The sequence below is a fragment of the Zeus faber genome, assembly GCF_960531495.2.
Source record: "Zeus faber genome assembly, chromosome: 13".
In the NCBI taxonomy this organism is placed as follows: domain Eukaryota; kingdom Metazoa; phylum Chordata; class Actinopteri; order Zeiformes; family Zeidae; genus Zeus; species Zeus faber.
Genome location: NC_137198.1, coordinates 28,279,291 through 28,305,422, shown reverse-complemented (window position 1 = coordinate 28,305,422; position 26,132 = coordinate 28,279,291). Strand labels below are relative to the sequence as shown.

Here is a 26,132-nt window from a genome sequence, read left to right as displayed (position 1 = left end):
CCTCTGGTCAGGGTTCATCTGAAATTTGATTGTTTTTTGTAAAATTAGCGCCATCTCATGGTGACACGCTGCAATTGAATGAATGGGCTCATTTACAGTTGAAATTAAACACGCCCTGTCAGGACACATGAGCGGGAGGTGGAATTCCAGTCAGTTGGGAGCAGCCTTGTAGTTGGCTGGAAATTGGCTGGAAGCTGGTTGCAATTCGGCTGTCAGCCTGCTGGGACAGTTGAAGTGGCTCCTACTGTATATATTGATATATCACATTTTGATTATGTACGTTAGAAATATCTGATTTATTACTTAAAGCCCTGACTGTACCCATCAAGAGGGAAGAAATGAACCTCACCTTCACCACCTCCACCACCATTTGCCTTCCTTTTTAAACCTGAAAGGGAATTTGCCTACAGCTTTCCATCACCCAAAGAAACAAGGATCGTGTTGGTCAAAATCTCCATGACCACATATGCCCCACCACAGCAAAAGCAGCAATCTTGTGCATTTCTTAAATCGTCAGGAGCAGCCAAATAAGTTGAAAAAACCTTTCTTGAAGGAAAATTACATTTTTCCAGATTCGTGTTCCTTTGTGATTTTTTTATCTCTCAATGTTTTTTCAAAACCAAATTTGATTTATAAATAGTAGAAAAATGTGAAACGGTGGAGTTAAATATTCCCGTTAGATTACATGGGGAAACGCAGTTCACTTACCGAGACACGGAACAGCGCTGAATAATGCAGATCGATGGTTTCCTTTAAAGCAACAGTCCAGATAAAGATCATTCAGCCATATTCCATGAGATGTGAAGTCACAATGTGAAACCATTTTGATAGAATTCAACCTTTAAATCATACTACTCTTACACACACGGAGCCACGGTTGTGAAACGGTGAAGAAGAAAAACCCTTCGCGTCACACACCTACGTCACTTCTGTAAAAAGACATTTAAAGCGCAGCATGGGGGTGTTTCTGTCTCACTTGTCTGCGAAAACGTTCTTCTCCGTTCGTGATGGATTATGCGAAGCTGATGGCGGAAGCTCTGAATCATATTTCGGACCTTTATCTGACCAGTGCGATAGCTCCAAGTCAGTGTTAGCAGCGCGTACTGAACTTCATGTTCCGTGAAGATAGTCAATTCTCCGACAGTGATGTTGAGAATTACTCCGGACTTGGAGAACATTTCAAACTTAATGTGACGATGAAACTGAATATTTTCAAAAACCACCGGAGGAGACCGACGATAAGCCCACTGTTGTTACAATGGAAGAATTTGATGACGTGATGAAGACCGTTGAGGTTGGTGACAGATTTTGAGATTTCAAATTTTCTGAGACTCATATTAATGATGGACTCTATGTTTTGTTGTGTTGTTGGTACTTTTAAACTCCAAAATAATTCCACTTTTATAGAACATGCATATTCTTACTGTTAAATAAAAGCTTTTTTAAAAACAAAATTAGTTGTGTGTTGTTGAGCTGTTCAACGTTCTTTGTGATTGGCCCATTCGGCAGTATGTTAAGTAGCCATGAGGCTTTGTTTGTCCACCAACCCCATTTGCATTCTGGGAGCTGGCTGAATGAACCTGGTGTGGATAAAACTTTGAAGGTGATTATCTCAGAAATACGGTTTGCCACACCCTTGTCATTAACAAGTCATAGCTTTAAAAATATTTACTTGATTTGCACAAGTGACACCTTGTTTGGAAGCTCTGATTCTCCACTTTCAAATGATGCGAAGAAAAAAAAATCTCGAAAGCCGCCAAATGACCCTTAAGTATGCAGTGGGTCACAATGAATATAACCATATCCATATGAATTTTTTCCCTTCTCAAAATCAGCAGAACCGGTTTAGCATCTTCTAGTCTTCCCAAGTGAGGAAACAAAAAATCAACATGGAAGAAGTGCTGCTTTCAGAAAGTTTAAGAAGTTTACGTGAGAGTCAGCTCTTCAGCGAGGTCCTCAGCGTAATCGATTAAGACCTGAGGGCGTCAGGATAAATGAGCGACCCACCACTACCACCACTATTTCCACTGTAAATCAGGCCACGGGCAACTTGCCCAACACAGTACATCTACATGATGTATGCCCTGAGGCTCCTTTTGATGTATGGGCCATCTGCATTTGAGCTGAGCTCGACTGGAATAGAACCAACCGGGGCAGTGAGAGAAACATTGTGCAGCTCGCAGTACCCCAAGCAGCGCTGCGTTCGGACACCTGGACCAATTTCTTTCTGGCTGTGTGTCAGGGGTGGGGTGGTGTGGAGAGAGAGGGTTTAAATGGACTGAGTGAGAACTAAAGAGCTCGAGGCCTGAGCACATGTGAGCGGCTCCTCTGCCGTCATTGACAATTTTACCACTAGCAGAGGGCACAGTGGCTTTATAGTGTGTTCACATAGACCAACCAGTGGTCCACACCTCCTGGCAGAACCGTTAAGGTAATGCAGGTGGTCCCTGACCATGCATTTAGCAGAGTCAAGGGAAGCCGATTCTCAACACTGGCATACCTGAAGAATAACTACAATGCACAGTTATGACAGTGCCCCTATCCACCACTAAGTTGCCAAGAGTAGACCAGCTAACTATGCCCATAAATAACAGAAATATTTATGAGAAAAATGATAAATGCCGTTTAACTGTTTCACACATAGCTCTGGTTATTATTTTAGCAACATTTATTTTCACCCCCATGACGGACACAATTTTTCCGAATGATCTCGTGGCAATTCTGATTTAATTTACGATGCACAAGGTGTCGTTCTTAAAGTGGTCCTTGCGGAATCCAGTGACAAATTAATCTGAAAGCCTTTCCGCCTAGCAACCTTTTGATCCTTCTCATTGGGGATTTGATGTTTTGTCTGCATCATTATGGGATTTTAATAGGAGCGGATGCTGGAGTGCACGCCACAACTTTTTCATGACAGTATTATTCGACAATCCGCTCATGTTGTGCCACATATTTCCGACACCTGTTTTTCCGACACTGAAAGAGTAAGGCAGCTGTGAGGTAGCTTTGATTGTTCAATGTTAAATTGTTTAATCAGCCTTGGCAGACTGATTTCACGAAATCTTTTTTTTACACTTTAATTTTATGCTTCAACGGAGACAACAGCATGTGCTCAGTATCCGCAGTATTAAATGGCCACCCAACTTAGGATTTAATCACAAGGGAGTAAAGTTTGTAGTGACATTTTTTTTTCTTTTTTTGGCGGCTGGTCATTTGACAGCTGAGCGTGTCTTGCTGAAACATGTTCCCCTATAATCTTCTGCCTCACTGGATTGCGTGTCGCCCTTCCCAGATGAGCACAGCAAGGGTGGGGTGGGGTGGGGTGGTGTGGGAGGGGAGTGCTTGGCAGTACCTCAGACTGTCAAAACACATGCATATCAGACCCCGCTTCAAGCAGCACTGCACTGAACTTAAGCGACAGCAGTCGCAGAACAAAGTCATCAAAGCAATAGGCTCCGTTGAGGTAAAAGCTTGAACTTCGAGACAGGCTTTGACTGGGACGAAGGCATTTTGGCCTATACGGCCCACCGGGGGGGGGGGGGGGGGCGACACAGTCTCCCCGTTAAAAATCACTCTGACCGCACTGCGGAGCTCTGATGCCACAGCATCTGACGCGAGAAACAGGACGGAGGGGGAGGGGATAAGAGATAAGAGATGTGATTGGGTCAGCCCAGAGAGACTAGAAAATTAATCAATGGGCCACTGTCCCTACCTTATGGGCCGGCTGTTGGACAATTTATTTATTACTATAATTTTTTATTATATTAGCCCCAATGTGCACCGGCCCACCGGGAAAATGCCCGGAATGCAAGATTACTAGTCCACCCCTGCTTGGAGACACAAACATGCATACACAAACTAGCATGCACATATGCCCATGCCCCCTGTGTTGCATCAGTTATACCCCTGTGATTCCCCTGATGGAGAATACATGCATGTATGAGTCATCCGTGACCAAATTTCTTAGCAGTACCTATTCTCCACGATCATCGAAAGTCAATCAAAGCCGGCGCCAACTTCTGCTTATTTTTATATTTCACAGAGGGTTTAAAACTTCCTTTAATCCCCGACCATGGTAAATGATTTTCTCATTGTCTTTGCAAAGCCAATCTTAACCTGACACAATGTCCAAAGGTCGGTCTCCAATCGCCCGGTTTCGAAAGCCGCCAATCGCCCGAGGTGTGAACAAGATTTCAACCGCTGATGGCAACAGCGATGGCTGTCTACCCGTCCGTCTTTGTTTCAACTCTGTTTGAGGCAGGCGGCAGCATCTGAAGTGAAAAATCTCTTTGAGACTGCCTCCTCACAGCCGAACCGGCGCACAAGGTCGTACACACACAGCGTCGTCATTCCGAGAGTTTGCTGAAGAGCATCTCTGACGCCCCCACAAACTAATTGAGATGCCAGACCTAATGCTTGCATCGCCGCCCCTCCCCACATTGTGCTTTCATCTCCACTACTTCGCCCTCTTGCCTACCTCTACCCAGCGGGATGCTAATATTCCCTGGCGTGGCTAGCAGGCGCTGTCAGTTAGCTGGCCACTCAGCCGTGGCAAATATCCCATATTTATTTAGTCTTATTTGCGTAAGTGCAGGTAAGTCCGGAAGCTCGGCTGAGACGGACGAGGATAAAAACATGTATGTTAACCCTTCGTCCCCATCCTTCCTCGCTCTCTCTTACGATATGAGATATATATATATATATATATATATATATACACATACATACATACATACATATATACATACATACATACACACACACACACACCGATCAGCCACAACATTAAAACCACTGACAGGTGAAGTCAATAACATTGCTCGTCTCGTTCAAATGGCACCTGTCAAGTGGTGGTATATATTAGGCAGCAAGTGAACATTCAGTTCTTGATGTTGATGTGTTGGAAACAGGAAAAATGGTGTAAGGAAAGTGTAAGGATCTCAGCGACTTTGACAAGGACCAAATTGTGATGGCTAGACAATTGCATCAGAGCATCTCCAAAACGGCAGGTCTTGTTACTGGTATGCAGTGATTAGTACCTATCAAAAGTGATCCAAGGAAGGATAACCGGTGAACCGGCGACAGGGTCATGGGCACCAATGACCCTGATGCCCAGGACGCAATTGATGCCCACAATGATGGGAATTATATACAGTATATATTTTACCTTTTACATTTTACCAGTTTCTTGTTGCTCAGTGGTGAGGGTACCCTAATCGCTCGCTCATCTCACCTGCACAAACTCACACTATTGATGGGAATTCCGCTCAACAATAATAGCCAGCTCTTTCGGCTCCCAAATATTTCTGGATCGTATTTAACAAATATGTTTTAGCATAATCATATTATTATGTCTTGTATTAATTTACAAAAATAAAAATAAAGAAAAAAGAAAACGGCTCTCAGACGGCTCCTATCTTATATTAAATATTACACAAATTATATTTACAGATTTTGATAGTGACGAGGTGAGGAGGTGGCAGATCCAATCAAATAGGTACCAATCGCAATCTAAGATGGTCCCAGATCATGTTCGGGCAGGAACCGGTACAAATTAAGCCCTGGGTGTATACATGTATATCTTCAACATGACGTGAAAAAAACATGAAACAAATTGATTTTAACTGGATCACAAGAGTTCAAGGTTGAGTTGCAGAAATAAAATTTCACCAGACATTTGGATAGGTCATGACCCAAGACTGGACCCAAGACTGGACCAGATTTGAAATCCACTGCAAATGAAAACCATTTTACAGTTTTTTGATGTACTTCATAAAACACAATAGGGCTAATTGCATGCGGGTCCCCAACACATCCCCTGCATAACGTCATGTTTTTTCTGTTAGAGATTGCATTGTAGGGGGTAATAGCGTCTCGTCGATGTTAAAGACAGGACTAAACTGTCAACCTTGTGATGTAGAATGGCCCCAAGGACGTCTTTGCAAACTGCCACACACTCAAAAAACAAACTGTACACAATTTGTGATATATGTAAAGAAGTCGGCACCCTGAGGCTTCCTTAACATTTAATCTGCAAGGTAACGTGTTCCAATATCACTGCGATGGCCTGCACTGATTTGGGAGTTTGCCGCCCCCACCCCCTGCCTTTCCAAATGTGTATCTTATACATATTTAGAGAGAGTGTTTTTTGGGGAATGGGGAGGGAGAGACTATTTGCTTGTTTTTGAGATCAAACACTGTCATTTACTGACAATCATACCATATTTTTGCCCAGAATTGGCCAATTACTTTTTTTTATTTTTGCATTGCAGTTCGCTTCCACATTACATTTAAATTCAGTAAATAATTTGGGATGTACCGCAGAATAAGGCCCCTGTGCGGACGCCCCGTGTGCCAACCTCTTACTCGTTATGAACCCCATTTTGAACACTTTCATCGACGTTGGGATAAAAAACAAAAGGCGGGGGGTGCTGTTTTATCTCCTGTGTCCGGTCGAGCCCATACTTACTGTGCCTTTCAACCCGCCCAAGTCTGAGGACTCCATTACTCCCGGTGATAGTTATAATTTCATAAAGCCGCTGTATGACAGCATTTATTTTACACTCCTCCTGGGTGGATAAATCAGGGACTCCAGGAGCCTGACAGCGGGGGGGTGGCCCCAACATAGATTCCCAACAACCCAACAACCGTCCCCCCCCATCCCACCTCCCCGTTCCTGAATCCCCGTCTTCCCACCCCCCACGCCCCTCACCTTTCAATACCCACTGATCTACGGTAATGAAAATCCAATGCAAAGTACCGAAGGCGAGATGACAGCTCTGAGAGATTGGACAGGAGTTAACGGCCATGACAAAACGGTGCCAGCCAGGTGGGAATTACCGCAAGAGAGAGAGAGAGAGAGAGAGAGCGAGAGACAGAGCGAGAGAGAGACAGAGAGAGAGAGAGAGAGGGCTGAAATATAGTCCTTTTTCCTCTTTCAAGTTTTTCAATTATCGTTTGCTGCGCAGTAAAACATAAAAGGCGCTAGCTGTCCAAATTTAAGGAAAAAAAAAAAAAAATATATATATATATATATATATATATATATATATATATATATAGAGAGAGAGAGAGAGAGAACGGAGAGACTGAGATAGAGTTTCTTCCCGCAAGCCATAAGGACTGTCAACGCTCAACTCACCAGGGGCCCCCACTGAGACGCACACATAGGCTCCACTGCCTTACTGAACTGTATGTTGCATACTGTACGGCATACTGTATCACTGCACTGGGTTACTGCATACTATGCTGTATTTCTGTTCTGTGCGGTGTTACTGCATTTCTGTGCCCTACTGTTGTATACTGTATATCTCCACACACACTACCTCACTTTATTTACATGCCACTTACTGCACATACCTGTAGATACATAATAGTGTTTTCCTTTTCTTTCTATTTTGGATTCCTACTTTGTATATGATCTTTTTTTACTCTTATTCTATTTCCTAATTGAATTGCGTTTTAGAAAATATTTAGTTTAGTTAGTTAGTTAATTAGTTAGCTATTGCGCCAGTTAGTACTCGTTGTGCATAATGTCCGGGTGCATTGCAATGTAATTTCAGTACATACAGTATATGTATGCTTGTATGCATATGTATGTGACATGTAAACATTGTTAATATATATATGTATACATATGTATACATATGTATACATATGTATACATATATATTTATACATACACAGTAAATATATATATATATATATATATATATATATATATATATATATATATATATATATATGTGACCCACCTTCTTTAGGGTAATTTGGCGGCTTTCGATATTTTCTGCATCATTTGAAAGTGGAGAATCAAAGCTTCCAAACAAGGTGTCACTTGTGCAAATCAAGCAAATACTTTTAAAGCTATGACTTGTTAATGACAAAGCAAACTGTGTTTCTGAGATAATCACCTCCAAAGTTTTACCCACACCAGGTTCATTCAGCCAGCTCCCAGAACGCAAATGGGGTTGGCGGACAAACAAAGCGTCATGGCTACATAACATACTGCTGAATGGGCCAATCATGAACAGCTCAACAACACAACTAATTTTGTTTTAAAAAAACCTTTTATTTCAACAGTAAGAATATGCACGTTCTATAAAAGTGGAATTATTTTGGAGTTTAAAAGTACGGACAACACAACAAAATGTAGAGTCCATCAATATTATGAATCTCAGAAAATCTGAAATCTGAAAATCTGTCACCAACCTCAACGGACTTCATCACGTCATCAACTTCTTCTGTTGTAACAACAATGGGTGTATCGTCGGTCTCCTCTGGTGTTTCTTGAAAAATATTCAGTTTTCATCGTCACATTAGGTTTGAAATGTTTTCCATGTCCAGAGTAATATCAGATTCAGCAGCGCTGTCGTTCTCAGCGTCACTGTCGGAGAACTGACTATCATTGCGGAAAATGAAGTCTAGTACGCGCTGCTAACACTTACTTGGATCTATCGCACTGGTCAGATAAAGGTCCAAATATGATTCAGTCCTCCTCCACCCGCTTCGCATAATCCGTAATGATACTGAGAAGAAAGTTTTCACAGACAAGTGAGACCCAAACACCCCCGTGCTGCGCTTTAACCGTCTGTTTACGGAAGTGACGTAGGTGCGCGACGCGAAGTGTTCTTCTTCGCCGTTTCACAACAGTGTGTGTAAAAGTAGTGCGATTTAAAGGTTGAATTCTATCAAAACGGCTTCACATTGTGACTTCATATCACATGGAATATGGAGGAAGGATCTTCATCCGACACTCACTTTAAAGGAAACGGCATTATTCAGCAGGAATATTTAACTCTACGATTTAGCATTTTTCTACTACTTATAATCAAACTCGGTTTTGAAAATACGTGGAGAGATTAAAAAAAAACACAAAGCAACACAAACCTGGAAAAATCTCATTTTCATTCAAGAAAAGTTTTTTCAACTTATTTGGCTGCTCCTGGCGATTTTAGAAATGCAGGAGATGGCGGCTTTTGCTGTGATGTGTCACATGTTGTTTGAGCAGCCACACCTGACCTGGGTCTAGGTAATTGGGGGCCCAGGATCAGAGTGGCTGTTGCTAGTTGGTTGGTCTCACAAGCAACAGGTAAAACCCCCATTCTCACACACACTCAGGAGAGGAGCCCTTGTCACAACACGTATCCATCTGCTCTTGGGCTTATTCCAACTGGCCCACTCTCTACAACAAACCCTGTGTCTTGAAACCCTGTCGTCCGCCGGTCCCTGAAAACGACACTTGGGTGACGTGTGGTAGGCGAAACTACCAAAATACATACAGTGTGTGTATATATATATATATATATATATATATATATACAGTGTATATATATATATATATATATATATATATATATATATATATATATATACATACATAGATTTTATTTTTTATTTTTGGCATTCTGCATTCCTTTTTGGAAAATAAGGAATTGGGGGTTTGAGTGCCAATGTTAACAGCATGGGACTTCCGATTAATATAGCCAAGCCATTATGCTTCGATATGGTTCATTCAACGTTCATCACATTTATTTAACAGTTTATTAATCCCCGGAAGGAAATTAAGATAATTAATATAAAAATAAATAAAACATATGTACACATCTATCAACACAAGGTTAACATATGAGATCCTTTCAACTTCTCCTATGTACGTACTGTATATAAATCTCAGCACATCTAAAGTGTAAAGTAGAAGTATGCTTTGATGTTGTTGTGAAAATATATCAATTTTTTTGTAGATATGAGGTATGGCCCCACATCTCTGATTACACAACATTGAGTGCAGAGTCTTGTCATGAGAATAATGTGATATTGTAATTCACTTCGTAGTTTCACTGCAGTGATGAAAAGTTTGACTGTTTCTAGCGATTTGGCTCTTTACAAGTGACCTCGTCCAAAAAGATTTGTTACATTTTCAGACTCTCCGTTCGTGTTGTTCAGTCAGTGTAGCTTTGGGTGGATGAGAGACAGAAGAGTCGGCTCTGAGTCTGGAATGTACTCGCGCAAGTCACGGATCCTCAAGCCGGTTCCAGTTCTCATCGTCCTGAGATTCGAGTCTCAGTTCAGTCTGTGTGAGTGGCTGCAGTTACAGAGTCACGAACGAACAACTCTTTTGCCAGAGCGACTCAGGACTCCCGAGTCTTTTAAAAGCTCCACTGGCTACGAAGTCGTCCGCGGGTCAAATTGTGTGATAATGCAAAAGATTTATCATAAACGGCCACCTTCTAGCAATTTCATAATGACTTCCTGTTTGTTCTCTCTCTTTTGCAGCACACCACAGATGACATTGTGTCGTCCGCAGAGTGTTCGAGCGACGATGAAGACTTGGAGGAGTGCGAGACAGGCCATGCAGGTGGGCTAGGTTAGTTTGCCTTTTTTTTTGCTTGCTTTTTTTCCTTTCCAAATTATTTTTCTCCTCCGCGCTCTCTCACTCATCCGCAAACCTTCGAGAGGATCCGGGTGCATCCCCTCCCTCTCCAAAAAAAAAAAAAAAAGCATCGCACGCCCCACAAACCCCCCCATGGCCACACAAAGTGTAACTTTACCCAAAAAATACAAATAGGCTGATAGATCAGGGCTTCCTTAAAACGGGAAACTTAAAGAGAATGCCCCCCACCCCTCCCCCGCCCCAAAAATGAAACGTCAACTGTAACGTATCTCGTACCTTTGGTAGAGCACTAACGCCAGTCAAACCCCCCACCCCCCCCACCCCCCCCCCCCCAAGAAAAAATGATTCACGACTGACCGACTGAAGGCGAAATCCCATCAGTGTAACGAGCTACACTTGCCCATGGGGTCTTCCGAAGTGGTTAACATGGTCACGACACACATACTAATTTTACCCCATTCATAGGGCGAAAAAATAAAAACATACACCCCCCTCCAAAAAAAAGTAAATAAAATAAAGAAATTACGTAAATATTTGTATGGTGGTGATCCATGTTCTCTGCATTGATGCTTCAAAATGTATCGCAGTGTGCCCGGCGTCCCCACTAGGTGGCGCCACCACTGACGCACATCTCAACACGATACATTTTGACAAATCCTTTATTTTATTTTGATTTTTGTTTGTTTTCTAAATTTTTTATATTTAAATAGGAGAAAAAAATGTGATATCTCAAGGAAATTAAAGTGCCTTTTTTATGGGGTTTTTTTTTGTTTCTTTTTTCATTTTCATTTGTGCTTTCCATATTTTAGATGCTTGCTTGGCTAATATATACGATCGGATAGAACAGATATCATTGAATTTCTGTGTATGAGTTATTTTTTTGTTGTTAGGTTTTTGTGTTAAGGTGAATTATTTTTCATCTTTTTTTCCCGATCCAAAATAATAATAAGTAGTAGGATATGTGAATTACTCAGGTTTAAACCATTATTTTATTTTATTATATTTGATTTGATTTTTGAGAGAATTTGGTAATGGCCACATTGAGAATCCTCCAACATCCATTGTGTCTCTGTAAATAAAAGAAGAAATAATGTGATTATTTTTATTTTTGAAAAACAGAAACGTTCTCCTTCGGAACGAGTCGAACTGTGTCAGAGGAGCTTCTGTAGCTTGAATCTCATTCTCTCCCAACACTCATAGCCCGGCAGAACATCATACAGGATTCCTTTTTCAGCCCATGAAGAAAAAAATTCAAATCCAGGATTCTATGCTTTACAGCAGGGGTCGGGAACCTATGGCTTGCGAGCCAATTATGGCTCTTTCGATGACAGTATATGGCTCGCAGACAATTTTGAGCTAAAATGTTTAATCACATTTAACAAGTAATAAATAATTATTCTGTGTCATTTTAAAGTAAAACAGGTAAGAGAAATTAAAATTTTGAAAATGAAATTTAAAAATATAAATGTGGCGGACAAAGGGGCCTAGTCAAGCAGCGGCTGCGGACCACAGAAAGACTCCAGGGTGCCTTTTACTCGGCGCCCTGCCCCTCCTGGGTCTCTGGTCAGATGCCACTTGTGGGAGTCTCTGCCCACAGGTAAGGGTTTAGGGAGGGAGTCTTTCTGTCTTTCTGGCCGTGGTGCGCCGACATGGCGAGAGTTTTATTGTTCATTTCAATATGCGGCACACAGGCCACAATTAAATATATCACTGAGGAATATTATAATAATTGTGGATAATAATGATCCTCTTGGGCACAGGAGGAATGGCGTTCCACTGCTGGGTTGCTTACAAGCCCGTATGCCGATCACCTCTGTAAGACAGACAAACATTAAGAAAACTCCCTGCCTCCAGTCAGACCAATCAGCTGAACACAAGTGGACAGACATGGAAAAAACTTCAATATGCGTGTGACAAATAATGTCTTGAACTTGAACCTGAATTCTTAAAACTTGGAATGAGCTTCCCGTCACATAGCACACAACAGCGTGTGAGTATTGCCGTATTGACCATGTTTGGATATACATACGCATGCTGACATGCGTATGTAGAGTTAAACGCTCACGTTTAACTGATGGAAGCCTCAACGCCTGCATGAAGCTTAACCTCACTACGTATGAAAATAAAATAAAATATGTATGAGCCAAAAAATGTATAAACCAGACTACAAGGCCATCAGCAAACCCATGCAACACCAGAAGTTGCATTAATGGTAAAAAGTATTTCATTTATTATTGGTTAGCTACAGTATAACAACAATATTATTAAGAAGAATAAAGAGAAATTTATATTATATGATATTATATTATAAATAGCGCTTTTTTAAGTACTCAGAGATGTGTTATACGTTAAACATGTATGCCTTACGTAAAAAAATGCATGCATTAAGTTGCATTCAATTTCATTAAATATTATATGGCTCACAAGGAAATACATTTAGAAATATTTGGCTTTTATGGCTCTCCCGGCCAAAGAGGTTCCCGACCCCTTCTTTACAGCAAGCCGTATTAGCTCATGGCACGTTCAAACAACTCGGTTCCACTGCCCACCTTCGCCCTCAGAGACAAAAAATTAAAAATAAAATTAAATGCAGTTCAAATAATTCAGAAGTTCAAAAATGAACTGTAACAATTTATCCCGCTTTAAGTTTGAAATGGAGCGTGGCTGTAACTAGTTGGGCAGAAATCGCTTGCCCCAAGACAACTTAAACTACACGGCGAATCACTAATTTGGTTTTCGTTCAGCAAGACAGCATCTTTTTAATTTGATTTCTTTACCTATTAAAGGATACAGTACCATTTTTCAACCAACTCAAAATGTTGGTTCGCAACAATTTAAAACTGTTCATAGCACAATGTTGTTGGAACACTTTACTATTGAGTAACTTACCACTCTGCTGCAGGTTCTCTCTGTGCTTAAATGCACTCCAGCGGGGCAAATGTGTAAGGTAAAAAGTCACGTTAAATATATTTTTTTGAAAATGGGAAACTCTTTATTGCCAGTGCCATTTCCTGAAATGGTTGCAAACATGCATTTTATCAAGCTTTTCAGGGCTGTATTGACTTTTGCACTTTCTTAAATCAGCACTTTTGGCTACATACCTGCTAGACACTGGAAACAGTAAGTTGAGCCGCTTCCTACTGGAAACCGACTGTAGACAACTGTGGCAGTTTCGCCTGCAACACACCAGCCAAGTGGCGTTTCCAGGGCCCTCCGGCACAGAGACACAGATGACAATGGGTTGTAGACAACTGTTTATTGTAGAGAGGAGACTAGGTGTAATTTGCCAGGATCAGATCGAACTAGTCATCACAGGGCTCCAATCCTGAGTGAGTGTGAGGATGGGTGTTTTAACCTGTTGCTCGTTAGCCCAACCAACGAGCCACAGGTAAGCAGCCACTCTGACCGAATCACATAGATCCAGGTCAGGTCTGGCTGCTCAAACCATCTCATCCCAACACCACACCAACGTAATGCTTGCAGCGTTCTGCCGCAATTGCAAGAGGTAGTTTTAAGTAAAATATAATGTCACCGTTATTTAAAATGTAAGGAGAAAGAGGAGGTTTTGTTAAAGGCTTAAACATGTGCCCTTTGCACTGCCTTCAAGCACAGTGAGCAGCTGGAGCAGAGTGGTTTTCAGTCCGACAAAATTGCGCTATAAACAGTTTAAAATTGTTTCTCAATAGTAAAGTGTTGAGCGAGGTTGTGCTTTGTTATTAATTTTGCCATTTTGATGGCCAGGGTTGGAAAAATAGTCAACCTACATTTAAACACATAGTCAATGGAGAATATGGGGTTTGCTATAAATCAACAGGTTTTCATTTTTTTTTACATAATTTGTAGCCTTAGTGGTAGAGATCTGGTCATAGAGACACGATGGGAGAGGAGAGATTCTTTGCTTACTCTGATATCTTTACTTTCCCCAGAAGGTCATTTCCAAATTCTCCCAAAATCTTATCTGAGAGCTAGCAGCACTACTGGGTTCAAAGCTACGCTTTGTAAGACCAAGATTCATGGAGAATATATATTTAATGTTTTGTTATTTTATTTTTTGGAAGACAGACACAGACAAGGGCCCCAGTCATCCAATCATGTGTTTACACAGAAATTCACGCCATCCTAACCCTTACATCACTCTGACGTGGACAGGCGCATATTTTTATCAATTCGATGTCTTTCTGTTGTTTGTGTTCCACCGGGAACTGATTGTATTTTTTAAATTTCTTTCATTGCCTTTTTTTCTTGTGAAGCATGAGTGAAGCGTGAGGATTTTGACATGTTCCTCTTCAGTCTGGTTTGTCTGTTGCTTTAGTCTTTTTTTTTTTTTGTGCCAGCATCATCATAATCATCATCATCATCATCTATCTGTCAATTATATGTCTCGCCTCCTTTGAAAAAAAAAAAGAAAGATATTCCCATTGTCTCGCCTGGCGTCATTGTGCGCTGCATGAATTTTCACAAGATGAAAACAATTTGTTTTTTGTACCACAGAGACTTTCCCGATCATTCGATCGCTTCGTTTGTTTCCTCGAAGAAGGTTTAAAAATTAAAAATAGAAAAGGCAAAAAAATATTTTCTTGCCATCTATTTGTTTGTTGGACTCACGTCATGAAAAACTGAAAAATTCTAGGTAAACTACTGAAAGTCGTGTCAGAGAAAAAAGGCTTTTCCTTTGTGACCCCGTATCCCTAATAAGGCCTGTTACATATCCTACTCAAGACAACGCGCTCCACAACGCAAAGAACAATGCAAGGCCTGTTTTTCTCGTTCTTGCGTGGCAAATGTGTGTGTTCACATTTTTAAACACTATGCAAATGTGTGGTGCAATTCCAAATGGCACGACTGAAGAATGAACCATTTCCCGGAATAATTCGGACATGCAACTATTGGTATGACACAAGTGAGAATATACAAAATTATACATTCCTCTTAGGCAGCCATTTCTTAATTCCCGCTCAATGCTTCCTCCTACTCAATTTGTGATATTGGAGCCCGCTTGTGGATCAGCCGTTTATGACTCCAGCAGGACTCCAAAATGTGCGTATGGTACCTAAGCAAAGAGCTGCGTAAGGTAACATAACCTGTGTTTACGTATTGTAGCTTGCGTAGGGTATCTAACAGGCCTAAAACTAACACTAACCCCCAAACCTTTTACCAATGCAGATGGCATAAAAAATTATTTTCTTGCCCCCAAATGGCGATATGTTTCGTGCTTTGTCATTTGGGCTCCTCAGTCACCAGTGGCATGGGTTAGCTAAGGAACTTCCTGTTCCGTCCACAGTTCCAAAGCATGCTTTTTAAGCTCCGAGAGCCTCCGTCCTTTGGTGTTCGATTACCTCCACCAGACTGAACTCCATGTCCCTGCATTTAGTGCCTGACCACGCTGGCTTGTCTGCATCCGTGTTTTTAGAACGTCGTCTTTCCCCTCAACTCCCGTCAGCTCCCCTCCCTGCAACCCCTCTATCGTGTTTTTAAACACTGTCAACGCCCACCCCCCCTTTTTTTTGGGTCCCGAAGAAGATGCCGTGCGATTCTGTTGTGTTCTCCAGTAATTTCATAAGATGGCTATTAGGAAATGTAGTGACTACACTGTAACAACATGACAGAATCTTTCAAATGATTAACATACTGTTTTTTAAGACTATTTAGATGAAACAAATATTGTCGAGTAACATTTTCTCACCTCCTTAATTATGCTCTTTTGAAATAGATAGATAGCTGCTGCTGAAAAATGGCATTTATAAAATAATATCAATGAAAATAGAAAGAAATGGCATTATGCAAGCCAAAAAGTGAAAAATAAATGGCAATAAACAATAAACCTAATGATAAACAATGCAAAGGAACCTAAAAATTATCAAACAATGAAAATAAACCAAAGAAATACACAACAAACAAGAAGAATTTGGCAATATACAATAACTATACAATTTACAGCCTTCCGTAGTGTAGTTTTTGAAATACCGTGCACCTGTCCACATCCTACATTAACACCGTAGAGCTATTCGGGAGAAGTTTGGACGTCATTTTGCAATACACATGAGTTACTAGGAACATGTTGCTGCGTTTAAATAGCTATTCACCCTGTCATATGACAAAGATAATCGGACATCATACAGTCAGAGAAAAACAGTAATAAACGCTTTTCAAGAAAATGCTATAAAGTTATACTAATAGATTGTAGTTTGACCTTACTTGAAATAGTTGTGCTTGAAAAAGTATGACATGAAAAAAAAAACAAGATAAAAGTGGGTCTTCAAAATCAATGACACAAAAAATGCAGGCATCAATACATGAAACAAAGAAATGTTCTAAAGTACTTTATATTTATTTACAAAACTTTCCTGAAAAAGTGAAGTGAACCGGAGAAAGGCAGCCAGGGACCGACAGCGCCTGAGTTCCAGCTATCATTTCTGTACGTCAGAGACCTTTATCAATTCGCCAAAGGGTTGACGAGGAAGTGAACTTGTCAAGTAGAAAGTTCGGACTCCCTCCAGGGGGCTTATTACCTGGCTGAAAGTTCTCCTCCTCACTCCTTAAGCCCTTTCTTCCTTCAGAGAGTGCACTTTGAATGTGCTACTCAGGATGGCCTAACCAACACCTCAGAGGGTCTTCGCAGTATTTTTTCCTGTGTATGAGATTATCCAAAAACCATGCTCGCATTTCACGGTGCAGGCGAGAAGTTGCTGTACCTACAGCCAAGCTCACTTAATCGGCCAGTTCCTTTGGCGATAAAGTGTTTGACGGCTCGATTGATTTTAAAGAACTAATGGTCTCTGAGATGAACAGTCATCCCATGCCTTTGTTAAATGAGGTTAGTGTACAAATTTCACACTTCACACTTTATTTGTATTTATTCGAAATAAAGCATTATGGAAATGCAGTATTTCCTATTTTCTGCCAAGGAACACTTTATCCACTGAAATAATCCCATGGTGCGCCTTTATCCCATTAACCACTAAAAACGCCACAAACATGTGTAATGTCTAGGATGCGACGGCAACCATGGTTCCCTGAGAAGGGACCAGATCTATACTGTTACTCATGGGACTGATCGATAGTCATGTAATCCACTTGAAGAATCTGCATTACCACCGAAGGACGGAGGAAGCTGAGCTTCGACCCCACCCCTGTGTGAGGGGCAGCTCTCTCTTCTCTCTTCTCTCTTCTATCTCTTCCTCGTTTCGCTGCTGAGCGCCACGGAAGGGCACCGTACTGCAGTTTACTATAGATCTGGTCCCTTCTCAGGGAACCATGGTTGTCTTTGCAACCTAGACATTCCCTATCGCAGGGATTGCAATCTTTTACTCATGGGACCATATACCAACACGCGACAGTATGGTCATCACCCAAGGGAGGTCCATATAGGTTATCCTCCTTCACTTGATCAACAACAGCTGGATAACTGCCGCAGAGGGAAAAGCGCAGAGCGGTGCCTCTGGCCCCAGTGGTCAGCGATTTTATGCCCACTTGATACTGCCCCCCCAGGAGAACCATAATGGGTACTGTGTCGTCTCTTGTGACACAAACAGGTCCACCTCTGCCCGTCCAAGCTGTTTCCTTATCTCCACCACCTGGGGTTGAAGGCGTCAGTCTGCTAGCCGAGGGTTCCCCCTGGACAATAGGTCCACTTTGTGATCGAATGCCTGCTTATAACTAATTGTTGCCTCAGAGGTGAAATGTTCTGATAAAGATTCCCCGTCTGGTATGGCATGACACAAAGGGATACCAGGGTTTATGAGTTTCGCACACTTTTTTGTCTAATATGTGATTGGACTGAAATGGTGCTTTGTGGAACTGAGGGCCCTTGTGTTTGTATCGGGTTTCTGATGCACACTTAAAGTGAAGGGCATGGGGGGGGCACATATGTGAGCCAATGGTTTGTATGTGTTTTTCCACTGTAAACACCAGTTTTCCAGCCATAAACATGAGGAGAAAGGAACGCTTTGAAGGGACAGACCGGGAACGGCCCTGGGGGTGTTGCAGTTGTGGTTGTCTACCCCTGCGTCTGCCACGCGGGGTAGAACACATTTCTGATTCCAGCTCCGGGGATACTCACGACTGGAAGACTTCCTGGCTTTTCTTCTTCCCAAACGTTGCTGTCATGAGGTCCGTCGCCTCGCCGAAGGCACCGGTGGGGCATATCTGAGCGTCCAGGAGTGGCAGCTTGTCCCAGTCCTGGAGTCTGGTCAGACCTAGTCAGGCCTAGACCGGACCTACATCAGAGCATAGCCCTGATGTAGGGCTATGCTCATGGGTCACCTGGGCCATGCAGCGAGTGAGGCGGAGGGAAATCTCTGTGTCCTTCCGCATCTCCACCACCGTCTCCTCACTTACCACGGTTGAGCAAGCCAGCTCTGCTAGCAGCTTGGCCTGATAGTACTAGAGCACGGCGAAGGCCATCTGCCACAACGCCAAGTAATGATAAATGTACTGCATTTTTTATAGCGCTTTTCCAGTCATCCGACCACTCAAAGCACTTTACAATACACGCCTCACATTCACACACACATTCATACATCGACGGCAGCATTTTAGTCAGTTACTTCAGTGTCATGCTCAAGAACACTTCGACATGCTGCCAGGAGGAACAGGGATCGAACCAGGAACCCTCTGATTACTGGACCACCCGCTCTACCGCGCCACTGTCGCCCGAGTAGGCCTTCTCCACCAGGGACACAAGCTGCTTGGCCGCCTTGGAGGCCGATACCTTCCTCTATCGGAGGAAAGGACAGGTAGCCCAGCCCCCGGCACTGGGAAGGGGTTTGCCCAGCCCTTCGACAACTTAGATAGATAGAAGGGATAGATGAAGAGCTTTGGCGGGGGGCTCTGGGGTAAAATTCCTCCATTTCCGGTATGGCCGTGATGGAGAGGCCCATCCCTCACTGGGACACTTCGAGGAGCTCGGCCCCCATTAGCCTCACCTAGATCAGAGCCGAGGACAGCTGGCTGGAACTCGCCTGGAAGCTCGGAAAGCTCTGAATCATCTGAGTCTGATGATTCTGTCCGGGCCCTGAGGGATATTCCCTGCTGTGGTTCCTCCAGGGTATGCGCAAGGAAGGATATGTGCCAGGAAGGAAACCAGCTGGCTATGGGGAGCTAGGAGGAGTGACAGCGCAAAGAGGGCACGCCCTGCAAAACACTAGCCGGGGAAAAAGGCTCCTCCTCCAACATAGACCCTTCGTTGGCGTCCTCACACCAACATGCTCATGGCGGTGGCTAGGGGAAGCTGGGCACAGTCTGGGCATTCTGGGACGTCCTCTTGGAGCGCTGCCTCAGCATGCCACCTTCCACGTCGCACAGTAGCGGTGGCGGTCTCCCTTTCTCCTGCGGTGTCTGCAGTGTGGGTACACCTTCTTGGATGCCATGTTCATTTGTTCCCAAACGAAAAGACAAGAAAAATAGTGAAAAAGCACTACACTCACTTAGCAAACAGTATTCGAGCCAGTGACTCACACCAACTTGTGCGAGTTAGAAACCCGAAAGGTGAAAAGTATTATTTTTACGTAAAGTAAGAAAAGGGGAAAATGGGAAGGTGAGCTACAGTTATAGACCTCCGCGTGGGGGAGGGGGGTTACAGCGTCATCACTTCCTCTGCCATTTGGCGTGAATGTAGAGTCTTTGATTGGGTTACATGATCTGTCGATCAGTCACGTGAGTAATAGATCGCAGTCCCTGTGATGAACCGGGAACCGATACATTTTTATGTTGTTATTATGGCCCAGTTATAGTTCGCAAACGATTCGTTCATAACAAACAAATCTGAAAAAAACAGCGAATTACAAACTGAAAATAGTTACTGAGGACTAAATTAAAGTCCAAGACAAAACCAGCATGTTTTGTGATTAATGTAGTGAATGTGATTAATTTACACTTTGAATTCCACCAAAATCAATAGCACAGAATTCAAGAAGTCTTGTGAGAATTCCGTTCACAACTGAGAACCAAAGAGACTCTGCCTCCATCGTTTACCCTCCTCCATCATTTATTGCACATTACACCATCTAAATCAAATGAACGAAGAGTCAGAACATGGAACAACCTATAACTGAGTGAGTCGTCAAAAACCAAAAAAAGTAGTCGTACCTTTCACCACAAATGATGGTATTCGCATTCAGTGTGAAACTTAAGCTTGTTCTGATTAACACAGAGCTGTTATTCCGGCTGGAATGGAAGAATTAGATCAAATATTACATCAGTGAAATTCTGATCTTGCAACACAAGCGTTAATTTCCATTAATGAAATTATTCATGGAATTATTCATCGCACACCGCTGAACCTCAGAACCTAAATAGTCGATGGATGGAGGGTTTTAATGGGTCACAATAGCGCTGTCGATACAAACATGCAAATGGTAACTTATTTGATGTTAACATCCAAACCACTGCCGAACACTTACTACTGTGAGACAGCCGTCATAAACAACATTAAAAGTTGTCTTGTTTCAAACTAATTATGCCAATCAGTTGTGTACCATCTTATGGAATTAATGTTTGTGTGTATATATATCTATATATATATTACATGGGAACTCAAGGCTGTGGGGAATGTTATACAAAAGACACATACTGAATAAGTGGGTGATGTCTCCAAAAGACACAATGGGCTAAGCTTATATCGCTTTGAACTCAATATTTGCATCTCACTTCTTAACAGTCTCGCTGTCCTTTTTCTGGGCAATTGTGCTCTCGACCGGTTCTGTTCTTTCTACCTCTGGTCGTTGTCTCTCCCTGACGTCCCCCCCAAAACCAGTCCCCTACCCACCCACCACCGTCCCGGCTCGCTGTGTCGTGTTTTCTCTTTTTTCTTTTTCTACTTTCCCTAAATGCAACTTACTTTAAGCATGCACCGACATCTTGCAGCGTAAACCAAAAATATCAATTAAGTGAAGACGATAATAACCAATAATCAGATTAACCCCATTCTCAGTGCCTACCTATCACTCTCCCTCTTTCTCTCTATCTCTCTCTCCCTCTTTCTCTCTGTCGACATACACCCAGACTGCACGGCCGCTTCATGTCGAAAAAAGACTAACATTAGCAGATCTATTTGTCATGGAGAACACATTAGAGAGGGGCCAGTCCTCTACTCGACGGCCTCTCCCCACTGTGTCTGTTTTCTATCGTGTGCATCTGGTTGTAGTGTGTTTAATTTATTTATTTTAATGGCTTTGGTTTTTCTCATCTCAGCATTTCCTTTTTTATTAATTTCCTTTTTCAGTAGTTTTAATGGGTCACCTTTTTTGGTGTACAGACATCCAATCAAACGGTCAATCTATAAATGGCATTGTTCAGATTAATAATTTCTTTAAGCGAGTTTGTTTGGTTTGGTTGAAAAAATTTAATAAAACAGCGTTTCTTTTTTTATTGATCCGATGAGTTTCAATCGTTTCAATATCAGTGCAACCTTGACTTTGGCTTTCTTTGTGGATTTGGAGCTACTGCTAATTAATTTGTGTGCTGAGGTGGCAATATAGCAGGCTTGTGTGTATATATATATATATATATATATATATATATATATATATATATATATATATATATATATATATATATATACATGTGTATATATATACATACATTTATAACATATGTATTTATTGAGGGATAAACTTTAAGCAATTCAAAGAAGCTGTCAAAACCACCTCTATACAGATGACTCCAAGACTTTTATGAGCATCTAAGCCCATATATTATATATTATGCAGCAAAGAAGATCCATATCCACATGGTAGCTTAAAGAAGTTTAAATTTTTCAATGAGATATTCTGATAAAGTTGAGATATATATATATATATATATATATATATATATATATATATATATATATATATATATATATATATATATATATATATAATCTCCATAATGATTTGTTGACCTTGACACAAAATATAATATAAGAACATGGACAGCGAATAAATTGCATGGCTAAGAAGTTGCAGTTTAGGGTTTGTCAGACTTGTCAATGTTAGAGTTATCCTGTTTTCTTTGTTTTTTTGGTTTTATTTTTCTTTTTTCTGTATAGATGGGCATGTATATGCTCATTGTTTGTACTGTATTCCCATCCCTTCCTTACAGCCACAAGCTCTAATGCCGCCCAACCGCTTCGTACTGCCTTTACATGGACATGGCAACTGACTTACACTATCACCCTCATCGCCCTCATTTCCTACGTAGTATGTTCATAGGACCCCTACCCTGCCCCCCAACGTCACCCTCCCACCCCCACACCCTCCCCCCACTCCCAGCTCCCCCCACCCCCCACCTTTCCCCTCTTTAGAGATAATTAAAAAAATATATATATATAAACAGTCCATCCATCCATTATAAATGAAAGAACAACAATTGAAGGCAAAACTAAACTAACTACCAATGAATAGAGCATAGATATTTATTGAAAAGTCTATTGAAAAATTATAAAACTTGTAAATGTCGTTTTTTTTGTTTGTTTTTATTTGGAAGAGCAGAAATTATTTATTGAGGGGAAAAAAGCAAAAAAAAATAATATATATATATAATAATAATTATGGTGAAGTTTATTTTTTCCGTTCTGTGGTGTGGATGTATGTGTATGCTGCCTCCCCTGTGCCATCACGTTTTAACGATAGACTGAAATGCAAACTCTCAATGGCTAAACCTTGATTGTTTTCTCCTTTTGTTTTGAAACACTACTGAACACTTAACAAAAGAACACTCTGACACAACTTTCCTTTTGTAAAACCTTTGTTTCCTTCATGCCAAAAACCATGCGGGCAATCTGATGATGTAAGTTGAGATGTCAAGCGACATTCGCCGTTATGATGACAGTATGTCACAAAGGTGCAGCGTGTAAGGTGTTGGGGGGAAATGCCTCACATTTGTTGGTGTAGTTTCTTTGTATAGAAGATGAATCTCAGGCTGATCGGTTTAAAAGCTCCAAACATCACTGCTTTAACAGTGACAGTACTGTAAGAAGTCCTTACAGTACAAACTTACAACCTGCACCTCTGACAGTTGGACAATTTGTGATAGAATTGAACTCTTTCGGGTTTGTGTTGTTTTTGTGAATGCAAATGCCAAAGTCTGTCTGTCTGTATGTCTGTCTGTCTGTCTGTCTGTCTATCTGTCTATCTATCTATGTGCTTAAAAATGTATGATGTGGTCCATCAAAAAGCTGAGGATTAACATGAGCAAGCCTTGGTGGTATGAATGTTTACCGCCTCATGATACAATACAGTTTTTGAACACGGCTGATAGTTGGCGATATCGGAAGACAAACCAGGCCTAGATCAAGTTAAATCAAAATTCCTAATCAATACCTTTGCCAGCCTCCCCAAAGCATAGAGTTAAACACAAGCTTGCCAAGCAAAGTAGCCTATAGCCTTTGATTTCAGTCAATGCGGTCCTATCGCTTTGTAAGAGTCTTGACGTTTGGCAGCAGCGATTACCAGTGTTGTTTAAGGTCAACTAGTATCAATTTAAATGGATTATAACTGTGAGAATTCCATATGCAGTTCTGAAGTGCGTCTTGGCCGAACACGATAAAATGCTTAGCGTAGATGTTTAAGACTTGGTTGGCTGCAAACTGGTGCCTGTAAGACCGCTAGATACAAGAGAGTGCTAGCTAACGTTTCTCATGTTAATTATGGCTGACAAACAGATCTTGTCTTTCTAGTTATTAAAATAAATTATATCTTTTAAAAGTGAAAGTTAGAAATGAGTGTATGAGAGTTACTATCCCACACCGAATACAATGTAAAACGCCTGGCTCACCTTTGTTTATTCCTAAAGCTTTTTGATGCACAAGCCCTTTTGCTCTCCTTGTTTTGGATTGCTTTGGTCTTTTCTTAGCACTTTATTTGATATGGTGAGTTAAGCTGTGAGCCAATTGGAACAGCAATCAGGAAATCTTTTATTTCATCCCACAATGCGTTTTCCAGCTATAACTTCCGGTCACTTCATTTACCACAATGTGTTCAGCAGAGCTACTAGTGATGATGATGATGATGACGACATGCTTTTCCTGCTCTGCAAATGAATACCAAATTGATAAATGCGAGCTGGACACGTCTGATTTCTGGCGGTTTTGTTTATCGTTCACCATTTTAGCTATTGACCAGGGTTCCAATTGAGTCAAGTCTTTTGTGTGATTTTAATTTGATCGTTTCCTTTGCCTGCTGTGTTGTGTCGCCGTTCTCCAAGATGGATGCTTGTGTGTGGTGCAGTTGAATGAAGTGTCACCTCCCATCTCCTTGCTTGCTCTCTAACATGTCTACCTATCTATCTCTGACCTTAGGAGGTGAATTAGCGACCCCAGTACATGTTGAGGACCTGTTAGAGAACCCTCCTGTAGCTCCTCGTGCACCCTCCATCCCCCTTTCCCCAACCCTCCACCCGCTCCTCACCATTATTGAGTCCACCAAAGAGTCCCTGTCCGAGGCCACTGAGGCGGGGGTACCGTGCGTGTTGGACCGAGGCAGCGATGATTGTGATGATGATGATGATGATGATGGCTTGGTGATATCGGGGTATGGCTCTGGGGATGCGTTTGACTCTAACCTGCCCCACGCTGATGACGAAGATTCTGACACCACCTTCTCCCCGGTAACAGATGAGACCTTGTTGTCGTCGCGCTTCGAAGGTGGCCACAAAACTCACACGCCCAAGTGGGACACACGGGAGACTTTTAGACCAAACAAAGCCTCCGCCCCGGGCGCCGGTAGGACCATCACTACCGCCGCTGCGCCACTAGCCCCCGACCAGAGCCGCACCACCACCGCCAACCCCAACGCCAACAACGCCGCCTCCACCGCGACCCTCCGCAGCGAGCCTGCCGCCAAATGGCCCGCTGGCAAAATGAACCCCCGCGAGCCTAAGCCCCATCCCGAGCTAGTGTTGCCCACCTCCTTTGAGCTAGACGGCACCAAGCCCAGGGGCCCATTAATAACCTCCCCCATGTTCCGTAATGTACCCACAGCACTCCCCACCGAGCCGGGCGTCAGGCGTGTCCCGGGGCCCTCGGAAGCTGTCCGTGAGTCTAGCAGCACCACCGGGATGGTCGTCGGGATAGTGGCGGCTGCCGCCCTGTGCATCCTCATCCTCCTGTACGCCATGTACAAGTACAGGAACAGGGACGAGGGCTCCTACCAGGTGGACGAGAGCCGCAACTACATCACCAACTCGGCGGTGCAAAGCAACGGCGCAGTCCTCAAGGACAAGCCGCAGAATGCCAAGGGTGGCAGCAAGAAGCAGAAGAACAAGGATAAGGAGTACTACGTGTGAACGCAGACAAGCACCGGCGAGCGACGCGAGGAAAGCTAGGGATTGTTAGAGAGACAGAGAGAGAGAGAGAGAGAGAGAGAGAGAGAGTAAGAATGAGAGAGAGAGAGATTGAGAAAGCATTCCGAGAACATTTGATTTACCAGTTACGACAAACGATGGTACGTTCGTGGAACTTGAATCTCACATACTGTGCCGAGTGGTTTGAACTGCCGACATGTACTGTAATATAAAGCACACTTACTATTGTAAGCATACCCAGATGGCTAACTAGCAACTTTAGTGACCTTAGTCCTCGATCTGGTCAGAGACGTTATCAGTGTAGTAATATTTCACAGCTACATCATCCTCCTAAGTGACTTTTAGAGCTATGTGATCCTTGGTTCAAACAATGACAACTACAAAAACAGAAAAAGAAGAAAAAAAGATTTTTTTATATATATTTGTTGATGACACAAAAAAGAAAAAAAGCTCATAC

General features: G+C 42.2%; 1 protein-coding gene across 3 annotated transcripts in view; it reads left to right on the top strand.

The window, feature by feature from the left end:
- The window catches only part of nrxn3a (neurexin 3a), a gene marked incomplete at both ends in the record, with an annotated part of 408,293 nt that extends 382,636 nt beyond the window's left edge, over window positions 1–25,657 (top strand). For 2 of the 3 annotated variants that reach the window (XM_080012225.1, XM_080012224.1), the window contains 2 exons: window positions 10,276–10,366; window positions 25,353–25,657. In XM_080012225.1, coding sequence (XP_079868351.1) covers window positions 10,276–10,366; window positions 25,353–25,657 — 396 coding nt within the window. Of the gene's footprint in view, window positions 1–10,275; window positions 10,367–24,671 lie in introns of all 3 variants that reach the window. The other variant, XM_080012223.1, reaches the window with a different exon arrangement.
- Between the last annotated feature and the right edge of the window lie 475 nt (window positions 25,658–26,132).